This window comes from Typopeltis vanoorti, chromosome 16 (assembly GCF_054136105.1).
Source record: "Typopeltis vanoorti isolate ZY-2024b chromosome 16, IOZ_Tvanoo_1.0, whole genome shotgun sequence".
Lineage (NCBI taxonomy): Eukaryota > Metazoa > Arthropoda > Arachnida > Uropygi > Thelyphonidae > Typopeltis > Typopeltis vanoorti.
This window is the reverse complement of record NC_143564.1, coordinates 69531929-69546867: the sequence shown is the minus strand read 5'-3', so window position 1 is coordinate 69546867 and position 14939 is coordinate 69531929. Positions and strand designations below refer to the sequence as shown.

At 33.8% G+C, this 14939-nt stretch overlaps 1 protein-coding gene across 1 annotated transcript; it reads right to left on the bottom strand.

The window, feature by feature from the left end:
• Positions 1 to 578: 578 nt before the first annotated feature.
• On the bottom strand, positions 579 to 14553 carry RpS15 (ribosomal protein S15). Its single transcript, XM_090406126.1, has 4 exons — positions 14417 to 14553; positions 11359 to 11450; positions 4468 to 4702; positions 579 to 891 (listed from the first exon to the last, which is right to left on the bottom strand). Exons 1-4 carry the CDS (start codon positions 14423 to 14425, stop codon positions 778 to 780), a joined length of 450 nt encoding a protein of 149 aa, XP_090262252.1. The 5' UTR covers positions 14426 to 14553; the 3' UTR covers positions 579 to 777.
• Between the last annotated feature and the right edge of the window lie 386 nt (positions 14554 to 14939).

Below are 14939 nucleotides of genomic sequence, written 5' to 3'. Positions count from 1 at the left end.
TAGGTTAAACCTTGTCATTAATAGAGGATAGCTTCTCATTCTCTGTAGAAACAGATACAGATAAATGTAGTGTCATTTTCCTTGTTTTTCTGTGTTCAATTGCACACTAAGATTTGTCCTGTAATCAGCACACAAGGAGATCCTACTCAGTTTGCACCTGATAGGCAGCATTATTTTTCAGAAATGTTTATTGAAATGAATAATGGAACACTTGACAGTGTTCCATTATTCATTTCAGTGTAATCCAATGGCTAGTATTAATATGAATCAATTCTGTCACCATTTTTCAGTCGCTGTTTGAAAATTTGCTATTTAGAGTAATAAATGTCTTAGTCAAGTGAGTTATATTTCTTCCTCAGTTATTCAAAAGAATCTGCAAGGGGAAAAATATCCACTTCCTCGAAAACTCATTTTAATGAATCTTTTGCTATAATACACTGTCCCTAAAGGTCTGCTAGTGAGAATGTAATGAACACTGTGAAGATGACAGTTTTAAATAAAAAAAAATATCAGTCTAATAAATCATCAAATATTATCTTCTAAATCTATTATTCATATTATAACAAATGGTAATCCAATCAAATTTCCAGAGAAATATTACCTCCATTTATTTAATAAACATGGCAACAATATGACGTGGTTTCAATAAACCAAGCTCCAAGAAACTAGTTATCCAATTTGTCATGATCAATTCAGATTAATAAATAGTCATTTTTTTTTTTTTTTTACATGGTTGAATTTTATTATTCAGTTATTACACAAAATTACAAATTTCTTTTACTTCAATGGAATAAATCTTGATGAATGTGTGGCACCAATTCCAGGTCGACCATGCTTGACGGGCTTGTATGTAATACTGAACTCACCAAGATAATGACCAATCATTTCTGGCTGTAAGAGAGAGAAAAAAAAAAAAAAATTGATAATCCATTCAATATAACAAATATATACATGCAAAGAGACATAATTAATTCAGTAATGAATGAAAGGTGTAAGAATATCAATTTCATTTCCATCTGGTTTAAAAATGATCATGATTTACATGGATCAATTTCACAGAATGCTACAATAAAATTCAGTGTCTGGCATAACACAAGTGATGACATGAGAGCTACTCTAGCAAGAAAGCAACAAAGTTTTTTTAATCTTCATATTCCGCTCTCTAGAATTATACTGAATTTAAAATTATCTCCTCTAGCAAAAAACGTCACCATAATTTAATGTGCACTTTTATAGGGATTTACAGAATACTATATTAGTAAGCAAAAACTTACTAATAATTAGAATAAGTCCATGCAGTTAGCTGAGTGGCTATGCGCTTCACAATCATATGCCTGGGTTCGATTCCTGTCGGACACGAGGAGCTTAGGACCTTTCTCAGACATAGCCAAGTTAGCCGGTGGTCTTGGGTGTGGACTGCAGGGTTTTTCTCCCCAGTTTATCTGGGGGTTTTTCATTCTGCAAGCAAGCAAACCGGTTTTCAGAACTCAACGCTACTACAGACCTAGGATATACTGGGAAGGCATAGGACTAACCACCTTAACCTTGTGTACAGTTGCATTAAATGAATAGAAAATCGTCAACACCAAGGTAAAAAGGAAGAAAAATTTGAATAATGCAAATGTCATGTGGGTATCAGACATCTTCCATACAATGATAATAAAACAATCAAAATACAACAAATGGAAGCATTTTTAAAAAAGTGTGATCATAAATAAGAACCTATCAAGGATATTCTAATAATAATAATAAAAAAAACCTATATATATACACACACACAATAAGAAAATAAATTAGGAATTAAGTTTTAATAGAGGTGAGAGAGATTGGATAGTAAGGATTTTTACCTTTCTCAGGAATGGGTTGTATATGAGTTAATTGTTCAAGCTATGGGATAATTACTGGTGGAACCTTGGAGCCTGAATGTTTAGAACTACAGGGACCAAAAGAACTGGACTTGTACTTAAGAAACTTCAACACTCCAGCATTTCTGGTCAAATATCATCTACTCCAGCTGCCTTTCCACATTTCAGGATTTTGATGGCTTTTTCTACTTCAAGTATGGATATGTATTCCTGACTGCATGCCTGGTCAGTGTTTTTACCACTGGGCTGTCATCACTGCCTGTTTCATTTAGCAATTGTTCAAAGTAATTACTCCGTATCAAGGATATCTTTTTCGCCAGTTTTCTTGTCACCTTTATTATTATTATTACATGACACCTCCAAGGACTCATCAAGGGAGGGTACCTACTCTACGACTGTCTCCACCACTCAAATCCACTAACTGCAACTCCACCAATGCCATCTATCGCCCAACAATGTTTCCACAGACAACCACAAACATCCATGCCCACAACAGGATTCAAACCCACAGCCTTTTGGCTGGAAAGCAGATACGCTAACCACTTGGCCAGCAACAGCATCATCTCTAATTCCTTTTACAGCACTCTTTCCTCCACTTCTGAGCTTTTTCAACAACAACCTCCAGAATATATTGCCACCTTCTTGAAATTTATTTTCTATGTTCTTACCATGACTCGTTTAGCTTTCTTACATGTCTCTATATTCTCTAAGAGCACAAGCTGATTTATTTGTCAAGAACTTTCTACATGCTTTCTTCTTTTCCTTCACTGACTCCTTAACTTCCTGTGTCCACCATGGAGTTATGATTTTTCTATCCTTGTAGACAACCTCACCACATGCCTCTCTGGCTGAATCAATCAGTGTTTTGTCAGAGCTTGCCACTGAATCTCCAAGGTTTGGTTCCTGTTCCCAAACTTTCATTTTTTTAAAAATAATATTTGTGTATTTTAGTCTACAGTTCACAACTGAGAACTACTCAACTTTTATTCGCTTTAAAACTGTCTTACATGTTCTTTTTCTCAATATGAAATTCATTATCCTGCTCAAGACTAAATGGTGATCATTACTTCCAATTTCAAATCATCTATACATTAGTGCCCTGCACAGTGAGAAAACATCACTATCAACCACAACAGTCAATGGGCCTTTTCTTATTCCATGTGAATTTGTACACATTTTTATGTTGGAACATCCTGTAAATAATAACCAGTTCATGTCCTGAGCAGAAATCCAAAAAGGTATTTGCCATTAGCTTTGCTCTTTTCTCCAAATTTTCCCAAAATATTTTTGTATGTCTGACAATCATTTCTTACTTTGCTATTTACTCCCCCTCCCCCAAAATCCAACAAAAAGAGGGTATTAATGAGAAATATTACATTGGTGTTTCTGTGCATTAAACTCTCAAAACTAAAGTAGAAAAGAACTACAAATTTGTTTCAATTTGAGTGGCTGGACAATTTATTTATAAACTGCATGCAAAGCTGAGGATAATTATGTATTTTATCCTGTTAGTATCTAATTCATACACCAAACAGCCTCAAATCTACTTCCTGTATTAATTATGCTATTCAGGATTTCTACCCTGGCTGAATTTAATTTCTGAGCAAATGTAACATTTCCAGCCTATTTTTCCCATATGGTCACACTTCCTGAAGTACACTGTACCCTCACATTCTATTCCTATAAGGAGGATATTTTCATCTGTAAACCAAGTCTCCCTAATGACCATTTCTGGTCTCAACATTTACCAATGCTAAGAATTCATTTTTATTCTTGATGTTTATACATTAGTTAACATGCATACTAGCACAGTGTTAATTATCAAGTACATTTCCAGGGTTTCCAACTCTCATCAATCAAAGTATTATGAAATGACCTTTCTACCAACTAGTTTGATACTTCCTATCTCACCTCTTTCATGCTGATATCATCATGACATCTTTACACATGTTCATATTTCTGCTTACATATGCCTACTTGCAACATCATCTATTTCTGTCTCCCTTGTTTGAAACTACACTGACACTCAACACCTAATACTCCTTTCTCTCCAATCAGCACACATTTATGCACATTTCCCACATCTAGCATCGACTGTTTGTTTTGCCAAATTTTTTTTCCATTGTGTTCATATTGTTGAATGCTAATGATTCTGCCAGTGTTATGATGTTCATCCTCCCCCCAGTTTTCTTACAGACTTCAATTCTTGTTTGTAATCCATCTTTCAGATTTGTATGTTAAAACTGTTTGCACACTGCTAGTTCAGTGGTTTGGCTAACTTATTTTATTCTGTATAACTTGATTCCACAGGCTACAAACCATTATCCTTTTACTAAAAATTGTGCCTCTAAATAGCTGACATGTTCTCATTCATTCTATAGATTCACCACTGATAATGCTGCAGTTTATGCTTTCCACATTCCTATTATCCTAAGAAATAACACAACAGTAGTTTGATTAAAGAACAATTTCTAAATGATGTACAAAGGAGAACTGCTCAATATGGCAGGTATACACTAAGATAAAACAGAAGTATTTTAAACTTTTACAAAAGATAAATAAAATATAAAAACTGAAATTTAAAAAAAATCACTAAAATTACCTTAATTTCAATCTGATTAAAATTCTTTCCATTATATACACCAACAATGGATCCGACCATTTCTGGAACAACAATCATGTCACGCAGATGCGTCTTCACACTTTCAGGCTTCTCAAGAGGACCTGCTTCCTTTTTTGCTTTGCGCAATTTTTTTATCAATGCCATTGGTTTACGTTTCATGCCTCTTGAAAACCGCCTCCTTGCACGACAGTGTAGAAGTTCCATTAATTGTGTACTAAAAGGGAAAAGTTATTACATTTTATACCTAGATTTAAAAAGAAAATATTAAAGTAGCAGTCATTACATGTAAAATATTTAGTTCAACTGAGCTTAATAAAAATTGACTATTTCCAGTTATTGCTGAGGGAATAAGGTATAACACATTCTCTATTATTGCCAACTAGATGTGAATGATTTTAAGAGTATTGCTGAATCTAGAAAAATCCAGGAATAAAGTTGAATATTCTCCTATTTTTACAAAAATGCAGTTAATTACTTGCCACATTTACAAAAATTTGTAAACAAATGCAAGCTTCTGCATAAAGTCTACAAACTGCCTATAGTCTATGACAGGTAAAAGTAAATGTGAACTAATTCAAAGGCATATAACAATGATCTCAATGATTGTCTGTTTATATTTTGTTTTTTCTGGGGTGGGAAGAGAAATATTCTTACCGACATCCAAGTAAACAAACCACTATGCTAAGATCTACTTAACTCATCACAGCAGTCCTCATTTTATGACAAATTATGAACTCTACAACCATATTATAAATAATATTTTTTAATTTCCCAATGTTTCGATCTTCATACTAAAGTCATCATCTGGAGTATATACACAAAGACAAGCTAAATTACATTCCACACAGATGCTAAAGAGACAGTGATTTGATCAACGGTTATTCTACTGGCCTGACCTCTAGTGAAAATAAAATTAAAATAAATAAATGGAATAAAATAACTACATCACAGCCATATTCTATTTAAGACAATATCAGAGAAACATTCTTTCATATAGTTTTATTACATCAAAAATGATGTCCTAATTTAACCTGATAATTGTTATATTAAATTTAAGATCCTGGATTATCTATGGTCCTATTTATAATTAACTCTTGGAGAGAAAGGTTAAGTGGGTAGGATATGTGCCTTCCATATTCTTGGGATTTTTAGACCCTCATTATTGTTAAGATTAGGGTGGTTGATAAGAATCTCACAGGCCTCCTTAAATTTATGTTCATGCCATGTTTTAGTGTGACGTAAACAACAGGTGCTTTTCCAGTCAATTCTATGTAAAGTGTTCAGACCAGTTATTATATTAAATGTGTCGTTTATGTTCCTTTCTTCTGATAGGAATTATGTGTCCTGTTTCCCCTACACAAGGCAAATCATAGGTGCAATGAATATGGTATACTCCATATTCATCCAGGGTGGGCCAGCAGAGAGAGTGGATTCTTGGATGAGTAAGTTCTTTAATTTTGCAGGGGGCTTAAAGATGGTTTTAAGGTTGTATTTCTGTAGTATTTTGTTTATTTTATCCCTTTATTTATTGTTTTATCTACAGTTTTATTGTAGTCTAGTTTATTTTTGTTTTTAAGTGAGGTCTTATCAGGAAAGGATTGTCACAGTAGTCCTCATTGCTTTCTGAACTGCAGATATTTCTTTCTGAAAGAATTTTTTTACTTATTACTAACAGTGTTCCTTTTGTTGATTCACTTTCTGGATTCATATTCTACATTTTAATTTTCTGATTTGAAGTTCATGAGAAAGTTCATTGTCAGCACTTTAAATACACACTATATTGAACATCATATTAACTACAGAAAAGATCTGGCTAACCAAAGTTTTAAGCTGACCAGTGTAAACAGCACAAAACCTTGGTTCCTCACAAAAGATGCCACAAAATACAGCTGCCAGGAGCAATCCTGTAGGAATTACTGAATTCCAATAATTTGCATTAAAGGTAGAAAATAAAAAGAAAACACTAGCCGAGGTCAATGAATATAACGAAATGGCAAGAAATATTTGCTTCACCTTATGGATCAAAGCTGTATAACTGGGAGGAGACCTCCACGTAGCCTTTTAAGGAACAGAGAGAACTGACCAGGTCTTCTGACCTAATGTCTAGTCCTCTCTAAATTAAAGATGCCAAAAAATTATACTCTTGGCTTCATCCTTTATCCAAGCATAAGCAAACAAAGTTTGTGCATGAAGTAACTTCACACCAATTGCCTTAGTATCCCATAATGCAAAGCACATATCCTTATAAGTATAATGCTATGCATTATGGGAAGGGCCATTACCAAGACTGGTTTTGTCCTTTATGGAAGTTCATCAGTCAGAGCCAGAAGTGATATCAAGATTGAAGTAATGCAGAAGTCATATTTCCATATACAAATAGGCAAAAGGAGTCACACCTTATTACTAAAATGCTCTGGATTAGAGACGATACTGAAAGTTTTTTCACTTGGTTATACTATAAATTAAAGATGCCAAGAAATTATAATCTTGATTTCATCCTTTATCCAAGTGTAAGCAAACAAAGTCTACGTGTGAAGAATTAATTTGAGCAGTGGCCCTTTCCACAATGCATAATATTAAACTTGTCTCTACGGATGTGTGCTTTGCCTTATGGATTGGGATACTAAGACAACTGATGTTAAGTCACTGGCCACTATTATTATTACATTACACTTGCAGGGAGTTCAAAGACTCATCAAGAGAGGGCACTTACTCTACTACAAATCTCCACCAATCACAACTACTTTCATCATATACACCAACGCCATCTACTGCCGACCACCACCACTAGTATTTTCACAGACAATCATAAACATCCATGCCCACGACGGGATTCGAACCTGAAGCCTTTTGGCTGGAGAGCGGATATGCTAACCACTCGGCAAAATCTTACTGAAATAATAAAGGTATTTATTATTATTATTACATAACACCCCCAGGGAGTCCAAAGACTCACTGAGGGAGGGCACCTGCTCTACACCTGTCTCCACCACTCCACTAACCGCAACCATCACCACCACTAGTATTCCCACAGACAATCACAAACATCCATGCCCACGACAGGATTCGAACCCACAGCCTTTTGGCTAGAGAAGCCTCTATATACAAGTAGCCCAAGTTGTGAAGTTCACAAGCAAACTTTATTTGCCTACACTTGGATAAAGGATGAAATCAAAAATATAATTTTTTGACATCTTCAATTTATAGTATAACAATGAAAAAAAAAATTTCAACATCTAGTACTCTCCATGAGATGGAATTAAATATCTACCCAGATATTTAATAAATGAAGATGGCAATATGGGATTCAATAGGCCAAATTGTATTCATATTGGCTTAAATCATAATGCAAAATGAGATTATTACTTAAATATTAGAATTTGTATGTTTAGCATTTAAGTGCTGAATATATTCAACCCAGGGCTACCTAAAATCTTTTTTTTTTTTTTAATCTTTTCATTTCATATTTAGTATCATATCTGCAAAAATAAACTGAATATAAACACACTAACAATGTTGTTCAAACTATTAGTCTCATCTTTTATGACCGCATCACAGATCTTCATTATGGACTTTGTATTGAGAAGCTTAATAAACTGCAATACTGTGAATTAACTTGAAGACTACTAATAATATGAAAATAGACAGCAAATTGTCACCTTATCTTCCCCTTAATGTGTTATGCTCAACAGTCTGTCAGAGTCAAGTAATCTGAGTAAATTACTATTTATTGTCCTTGTACATAAATACAGATTCAATATAAGAACGTTATGTATATTGGACATTATACAGAGCAATAAACAGTCTATATTTAAATTATGTCAGCAGTTATCAAAATCGGAGATGCTCTATACTTCATGCAGATGATGTTATACTCTTAAATAAATCCAGTACAAGTCAGGATCCTCATTAGGTACAATTTTAGTGAAAAGAGCAGTGGCAGCCGGTGAAAATTTCAAGTGGGAGTACTGCACATACAAAATAAAAAACCTTTTTTCCTAATCAGTAACTAATTTATTAATAAATAAATTTACATATTAAAAAATTGCTTTATTAAAAACATTTCACCCTCACCACGAACAAACACCAATAATAAAAGTTTCGTATCTCACAGAAATGTCGGAATGACTTGAATAACAACGAGACTGGCTGTGATTGGTTGAACGTGATAATATCAACAGTGTATTTGTTTCATAATCTAAAACGTTACTCGAACAGTTCCAATTATTAACTATTCAATCACTGTTGAAATAAGCTGTAATAACCTTTAACATGTATTGCATTTATACAATGTTGTAAGCATTGTTATTATTTATAAACACAAACAAAATTTAAAATTTTCATTTTTCCCTTGTGGGTGCTGCAGTGTCTATGTACGGGCCACCACTGGAAGAAAGCAAATTAAATACGGAAACTGAATAAATGAGAAATTAGTCAAAACTATATGAAACCATACACAGGATAGTTTTCAAACCAATTTTAATTTATAGATATAAGAGTTGGTTTAGAAATAAAACACTTAACCAAAGACTGGAGATCCATTCCTATTCAAATTTTCCACTGAAAAATATTAAGGTATGCTAAATACTCCATGATTTTGCATTTAGGTGCAGCATATGAAGACTCATCAGGTGGTCAAGTATGACCTATTAGTAAAGAGTGGGATACTGGTGTCAGGCTATTGAAAGTTTTCCCATTTGGTTCACCCTTTATATAGCCTGACACCAGTATCCCACTCTTACTTTGGTTACACATGGATGACAAATGAAACCAAGAATATAATTTTTTAACATCTTTAATTTATGGTGTCAGGCTAATAAGTCCTTAAAAAATAATATCAATTAGTGAAGGACTTCGCAAGGGGGTGGGGCTGAGTTACATACTTTGTGTAAGTGGGCTGCAACCAGTAAACTGAGAAACACTGCCTTAGATGACATACCTGAATGCTGACAAGTGATAGATTAACCTGGAGTAGGAAATTGTTGGTAAGAGAAGTAATTTCATACACCTTAGGGTATATGAGATACTATCAGGAAACCGATAATGACACAAAAAAAAGAATCGCAAATAATGCCTTGGGTGAGTAGGTTCAAGAGCAAAGTAATCTGTTGATACTGTTTCTGAAAAAAAAGACAGAGGTTCTCATACTTCAGGCTGTTCCAAAGAACAGAGGTAGATGGAATGAAACAAATAAAAGTAGAAGATTCAGTGAGCCAGCAATTTGATCATAAAATTATGATCAAAATTATGAAAATTATGTTGGCCAGCTGTTTTTCATGTTAATATAGAAATAGACAACAGAATCAACAAAGCTGGTATGGTAGGAAGTCAACCGAATAAATTTATATGGAATAAGAAAGAAATTAGTTAAAACACTAAATTAGCTATATACAACACCTTATTCAAGCCAATTTTAACTTATGGATCTGGGTTAGAAATAAAACACTTGACCAAAAACTAGAAACCACAGATATGAGTCCTGAGAAAGATTAAGGGTGTGAACAGATGGCATCAATGGAAATATCATATTAAAAATGAGGATATTAGGAAAGAACTTGACATTGTCAGCATCCAGGAATGTGTTAGCAGAGCTAATTTCAGGTGGTATGGTCACTTAAACAGAATGAGAGAGGGGAGATTAACAAAACAAGTGTTCTCTGCTAGGTTGGCAGGAAAAAAGACCCAGAGAGAGAGACTAAGATATAGGTGGATTGACACAATGAGAAGTGCCTTAGAAGATAGAAATATAAGATCAGATAATGTTGCAGTCTTGATAGGTAAAATATTGATTTGGAGGAAAATTGTATATAAAAAGTTAGAGTAATGATGTAAGTTTTTCATGTAGTATTATCATATCCTGTACACCTCCTTGAGGGTACATATCAGGAATTTGATGATGATGAGCTGTTTCTCATGTTACTGTAGGTTTGGCAGAAATGGGAAGGCTGTGATGGATGCCAGTTGTGCTGAACAGCATAAAGAATTTCTAGAGGATTTAGCTGTACCATCCCATATTTTAGGGTTGGGTGGTAAAAATTTGTAAAGCATAAGTAACTAGACTGATGAAGAAAGATAGGTTGCTTATGTATAAGAGGGTGGGTAAAATAAGTCCTGATGAACATGCTTTAGTAGGAAAATCTTTAGGGTATTCTGTACTGAAATTACTTGGAGCATATTGCTTGCAAGTGTGGCAAATGCAGAAACAGCTAAAAGGTATGGTTTGATAAGTCATGCATATGACAGTAGGATCTTCCATGATAATTCTTTTGACTCCATGGAAGTTCAACGATGATAGTAATCAGACTATTACTGACCTTTATGGGAATACGAGACTTATCAGATTAATAAGACTACTCCAACGAAAGCCATTTACTTCTCATCTTCTTTATACCCTCTTTTACCTTGCGGTGTCGAGGGCCCATTGATCATCGGACCTCAATCCGTTTACAGGATAAGGTGGTCAGCCTTATGCCCCGGTATATCCTATGGCCTGTAGCGTTAAGTTCTCAAGGCTAGTTTGCCTGCTTTGCGGGATGAAAAACCCCAGAATAAACTGAGGAAAAAACCCTGCTGTCCACGTCTGGCTAACTTGGCTATGGCTGAGGAAGATCCTTCAGCTCCTCACGTCACCGACGGGAATCGAACCTAGGACACTCCTTCCCCAGGCATATGGTTGCGAAGCGCAAAGCCACTAAGCTAACCATTACTTTCTCACAAAAAATAATTTTTTTAAAAAAAGAGGATACAATCAATTTAAATATGAAGTAGAAAAAATGATGACAATGCGGATTAATTTCTTGGTAAACAAAAGCTTAAAAAAATACAATATTCAATATTTTAGGCTTAAGAAATAACTAATATTTAACTTACTTATGCATATCCAACAGCTGATCCAAATCTACTCCCCGATAAGTATATTTTCTAAATGTTCTTTTTTTCTTCAGTGCTTCTTGTTGCTGTTCCTAAAAGTGAATAAATAAATATACACTTCAGTTAGATACAATTTACTAAAATAAAATAAATAAAAAAATAAAAAAAATAAATAAAAAAAAACTGTACAAGCCAACATAATACATCCCTCATCCACCCAAGACAAGTTGACTTCCCTGATTAAGGGTTTTAGGCAATTTAAGGAAGCTACTTGCAATTCCACAGTTATGTCCCTGGAAGAGTATTTTATATACTGTAGATACATGTTGATTTGCTGATTTCATTAGCATGTACGTGTTATCTTTTTAAGCACTCCTAAATGCATTCCAAACTTCTCAATTGCTTTCCCTGCCATTTTTGCTTCAAATGTGTTCCGATAGTATTTTGCCTCCCATTCTGTTTAAGTGATCTATAAATGAACCCAGCTTCCAATTTTTCATTCTACCTGTCTCTATTCTCTAAAATTGCTTTCCTTCAAAAATGAAAAAGGCTTCTTTTCCTAAACCTCCAACACATTATTACATGACACCTCCAAGGAGTCCAAAGATGCATCGAGGGAGCGAACTTGCTCTACATTCCCGTCTCCATCACTTAATCCACCAACTACAGCAAACTGCTACACCCATCATCACCTACACTAACACCATTTACTGCCCATAACTAGTATTTGTCTGTAAATTGTGCATGTTCTCAAGGCCGATTTGTTCTGTATGCAGGATGAAAATCCTGAGTTTCTAGGCAGAAAAAAAAAAAACTCTGTTACCTCTGCATGAGATTGGCTAACTGACCTTCAACTGAAAAAAACACCATATAAAGAATCCTCTCATCACAATGAGAATTGAACTTAGGCCTTTTGAAATCGAAGGGTGCAACATACCATCATTCTTCCAATTGTGCTATGGAGGCGATACACACACACAGCTAAGGTGCTCTAAGTTCTGCAAAACTGTGTTCCAGAATTTCAAAAAAAAAAAAAAAAAAAAAAAAAAAAAAAAAAAAAAAAAACATAATTAAATAAATAAAAGAAATCTGTCCATACTTATGGGAGTAGCTAGAGCTCCTTTCTTAACTTTGAGTAAAGAAGGATAGGCATCCATATCTATTCTTCAGCCATCAGTGAGCTGAGCTCAAAACTATCTCATGAATCAAGACTAAACAGAGATATTACAAAAGTTTTTGCAGCCATTAACATAAAGCCATTGCTATCAAAAAAAAAAAAAATTAATAGTTCATAGTTCAATAATTATCTCCAACAATAAATTCAAATCCTATGCAGCAATGAATTAATGAGCCAATTTAAGACAGCTGGTTCAATTTAATCATTATAACAATCCACAGAGCAGTGGATTTTTTTTATATAAAACAAATAATAACAGGATACAGAGGATAGCACTTTAAAGCCATGTCCAGCAATTAGAAAAAAATTTTCAAAAAAAAAATTGCTGATCTTTGGAAACACAAGAAAGCAACCAACCTAACTTATTCTCAAGTTAGATAGGTTACTTTGTATAGTGAGTGACCTGAAGAGCAGTGGTTCCCAACCTTTTTACACTTGTGTACCCCTTTTAAATCCATTTCTATAAATTGTACCCCTTGTTTTTAAAATAGCTGTTTTTTTTAAATACTGACACTTTTGTTCAGTGCCTATCTTAATATACCACCGATCGGGACGAGATGGCTTAGAGGAAAGTGAAGTAATCCAAAATGGTTAATACTCCAAGACAATGCTAGATGCATCACCTCCCTATCACTTTTTTGTTTCAATTTCACACTGCCCATTTGTAGCCACATCTTTCATCTCTTCATTCAAAAGCACATTTCTTTCACATAACTTTATAAGACGCTTCTGGTTTCATTTTCACCATACATTTAGTTTGAAAGATTTACAAGAGGACATTTATATCTTTAAATTTAAAAATAACTGAATGATTCTTGTTAATTCTCCAAGAATTCCAAAAACTTTTTCTCATGAGAAAAATTTCAGGGAATCTTTGCTTTTCATCATGCAACTATTCTAAACTTTTCTTCCCTTGCACTTAATAAGGCTCAACTAAAGGCATTTTGTGCACTATTTGCTAATAATACTAATGCAGACTGATGGCATGATTTTAGTTTAAGCTTTCTTTAAAAAATTAATAGAAAAACATATGCCACAAGATAGCCAAGTTTCATTATAATAATGTTTAACCACTGAATTGGTTTTATTTATAGAAGTATAATGTTTTCACACATCAATAATTATATGGTTGCAAAGTGTCCTTTGAAGTTAATATACCATTTGGATGCTAATGAAATAAGTTGGATACGAAGTTCATATTTTTGATATATATTAACCATGTGGCCATTTTGGTGGTTAATTTCTTATATCAGAAACTTCTTGATGCATGAGCTACATCAGCCCATGGATTAAGTGTCATAACAAATTACTATTTGTGTCATACATTCTCTTTGCTTATAGAACATAAAATAATCCTATTTTATGTTCTAGCTTAACAGTTGGAACTAAATCCAAGTTTAACGATATATCATGGGTGGGATTATCATTAAAACAACAAAATGGTGACTGAAATAGAGAGTCAGTCTTCACTTCACTAATTGCCTGATGACGGGCTATCAGCATTTGTATTATTGAACCATATTATAACAGAAAAGAAACACAGTCTTGATTGCGTTTTTGATACATGTGCTATTTTCATGCACATATCGTCATTGATTGCAGGTTAACAGCCATTTATGTTAAAACAAATGCAGAGAAGTATACATTCAAATCTCTTTCAATATATTATTCAAAAATATATTATTAAACATAATAATCAACATCATAAGTTCTGATGTTTTGCCACGCATAAAAGAATTGCTCTTTTCTCTTTAAAGTGCATTTATAAATGAATTAAACTTAACCGGGATTAAGAATGTAAAAATGCCATTATTTGTTTATATTAATATTTCGAACAAATTAAATTAAACTGTGGATTAACGTAGATATTAAACAACATACCTCTTCCATAATTGTAATCAACACAAGCCAAATCACAAAACGAACCAAACGTGAAAAGAGAAAATCAAGGCACAACCGCTAGGCGGACCACACTATCTGTGTTGCAGATACAGTTACTGAAATTTGCGATTTTAAAATATATGTGCGTAACTACACAAAACACAGAGCCAAAATTTGCACACACACATACACATGCGTGCACACACACATATATAAAGACAAAGAAATAGATAAACACACCAGACAAAAATTATGGAATGCAAACTTTAGTCATTTTTTAACTTTATTCATTAATATGGAGTTATATCACCACCTGCTATAATTAGAGCTTGGATTTTTTTTTTTTTTTTTTGGTATGCTGTCAATATGACTCATAACATGCATATCAAGATTATTTCAACCAATGCTTAAAAATTCCCTTAATTATGTCAAATTTGCAGGGTGTTGATGTTCCTTCTTTATGACCCTTTCTAACATGCCCCAGACATGTTAGAAAGGGTCATTCATCCAATTTGAATGTTCA

Bases quoted from the DNA above. Each gene is read 5' to 3' on its own strand.
- RpS15 (XM_090406126.1), bottom strand. The intron at 4,703-11,358 runs GTAAGTTAAATA...TTTCCCTTTTAG, and splicing joins CAGCTGTTGGATATGCATAA to TACACAATTAATGGAACTTC. The intron at 892-4,467 runs GTAATTTTAGTG...TCTCTCTTACAG, and splicing joins TTAATCAGATTGAAATTAAG to CCAGAAATGATTGGTCATTA.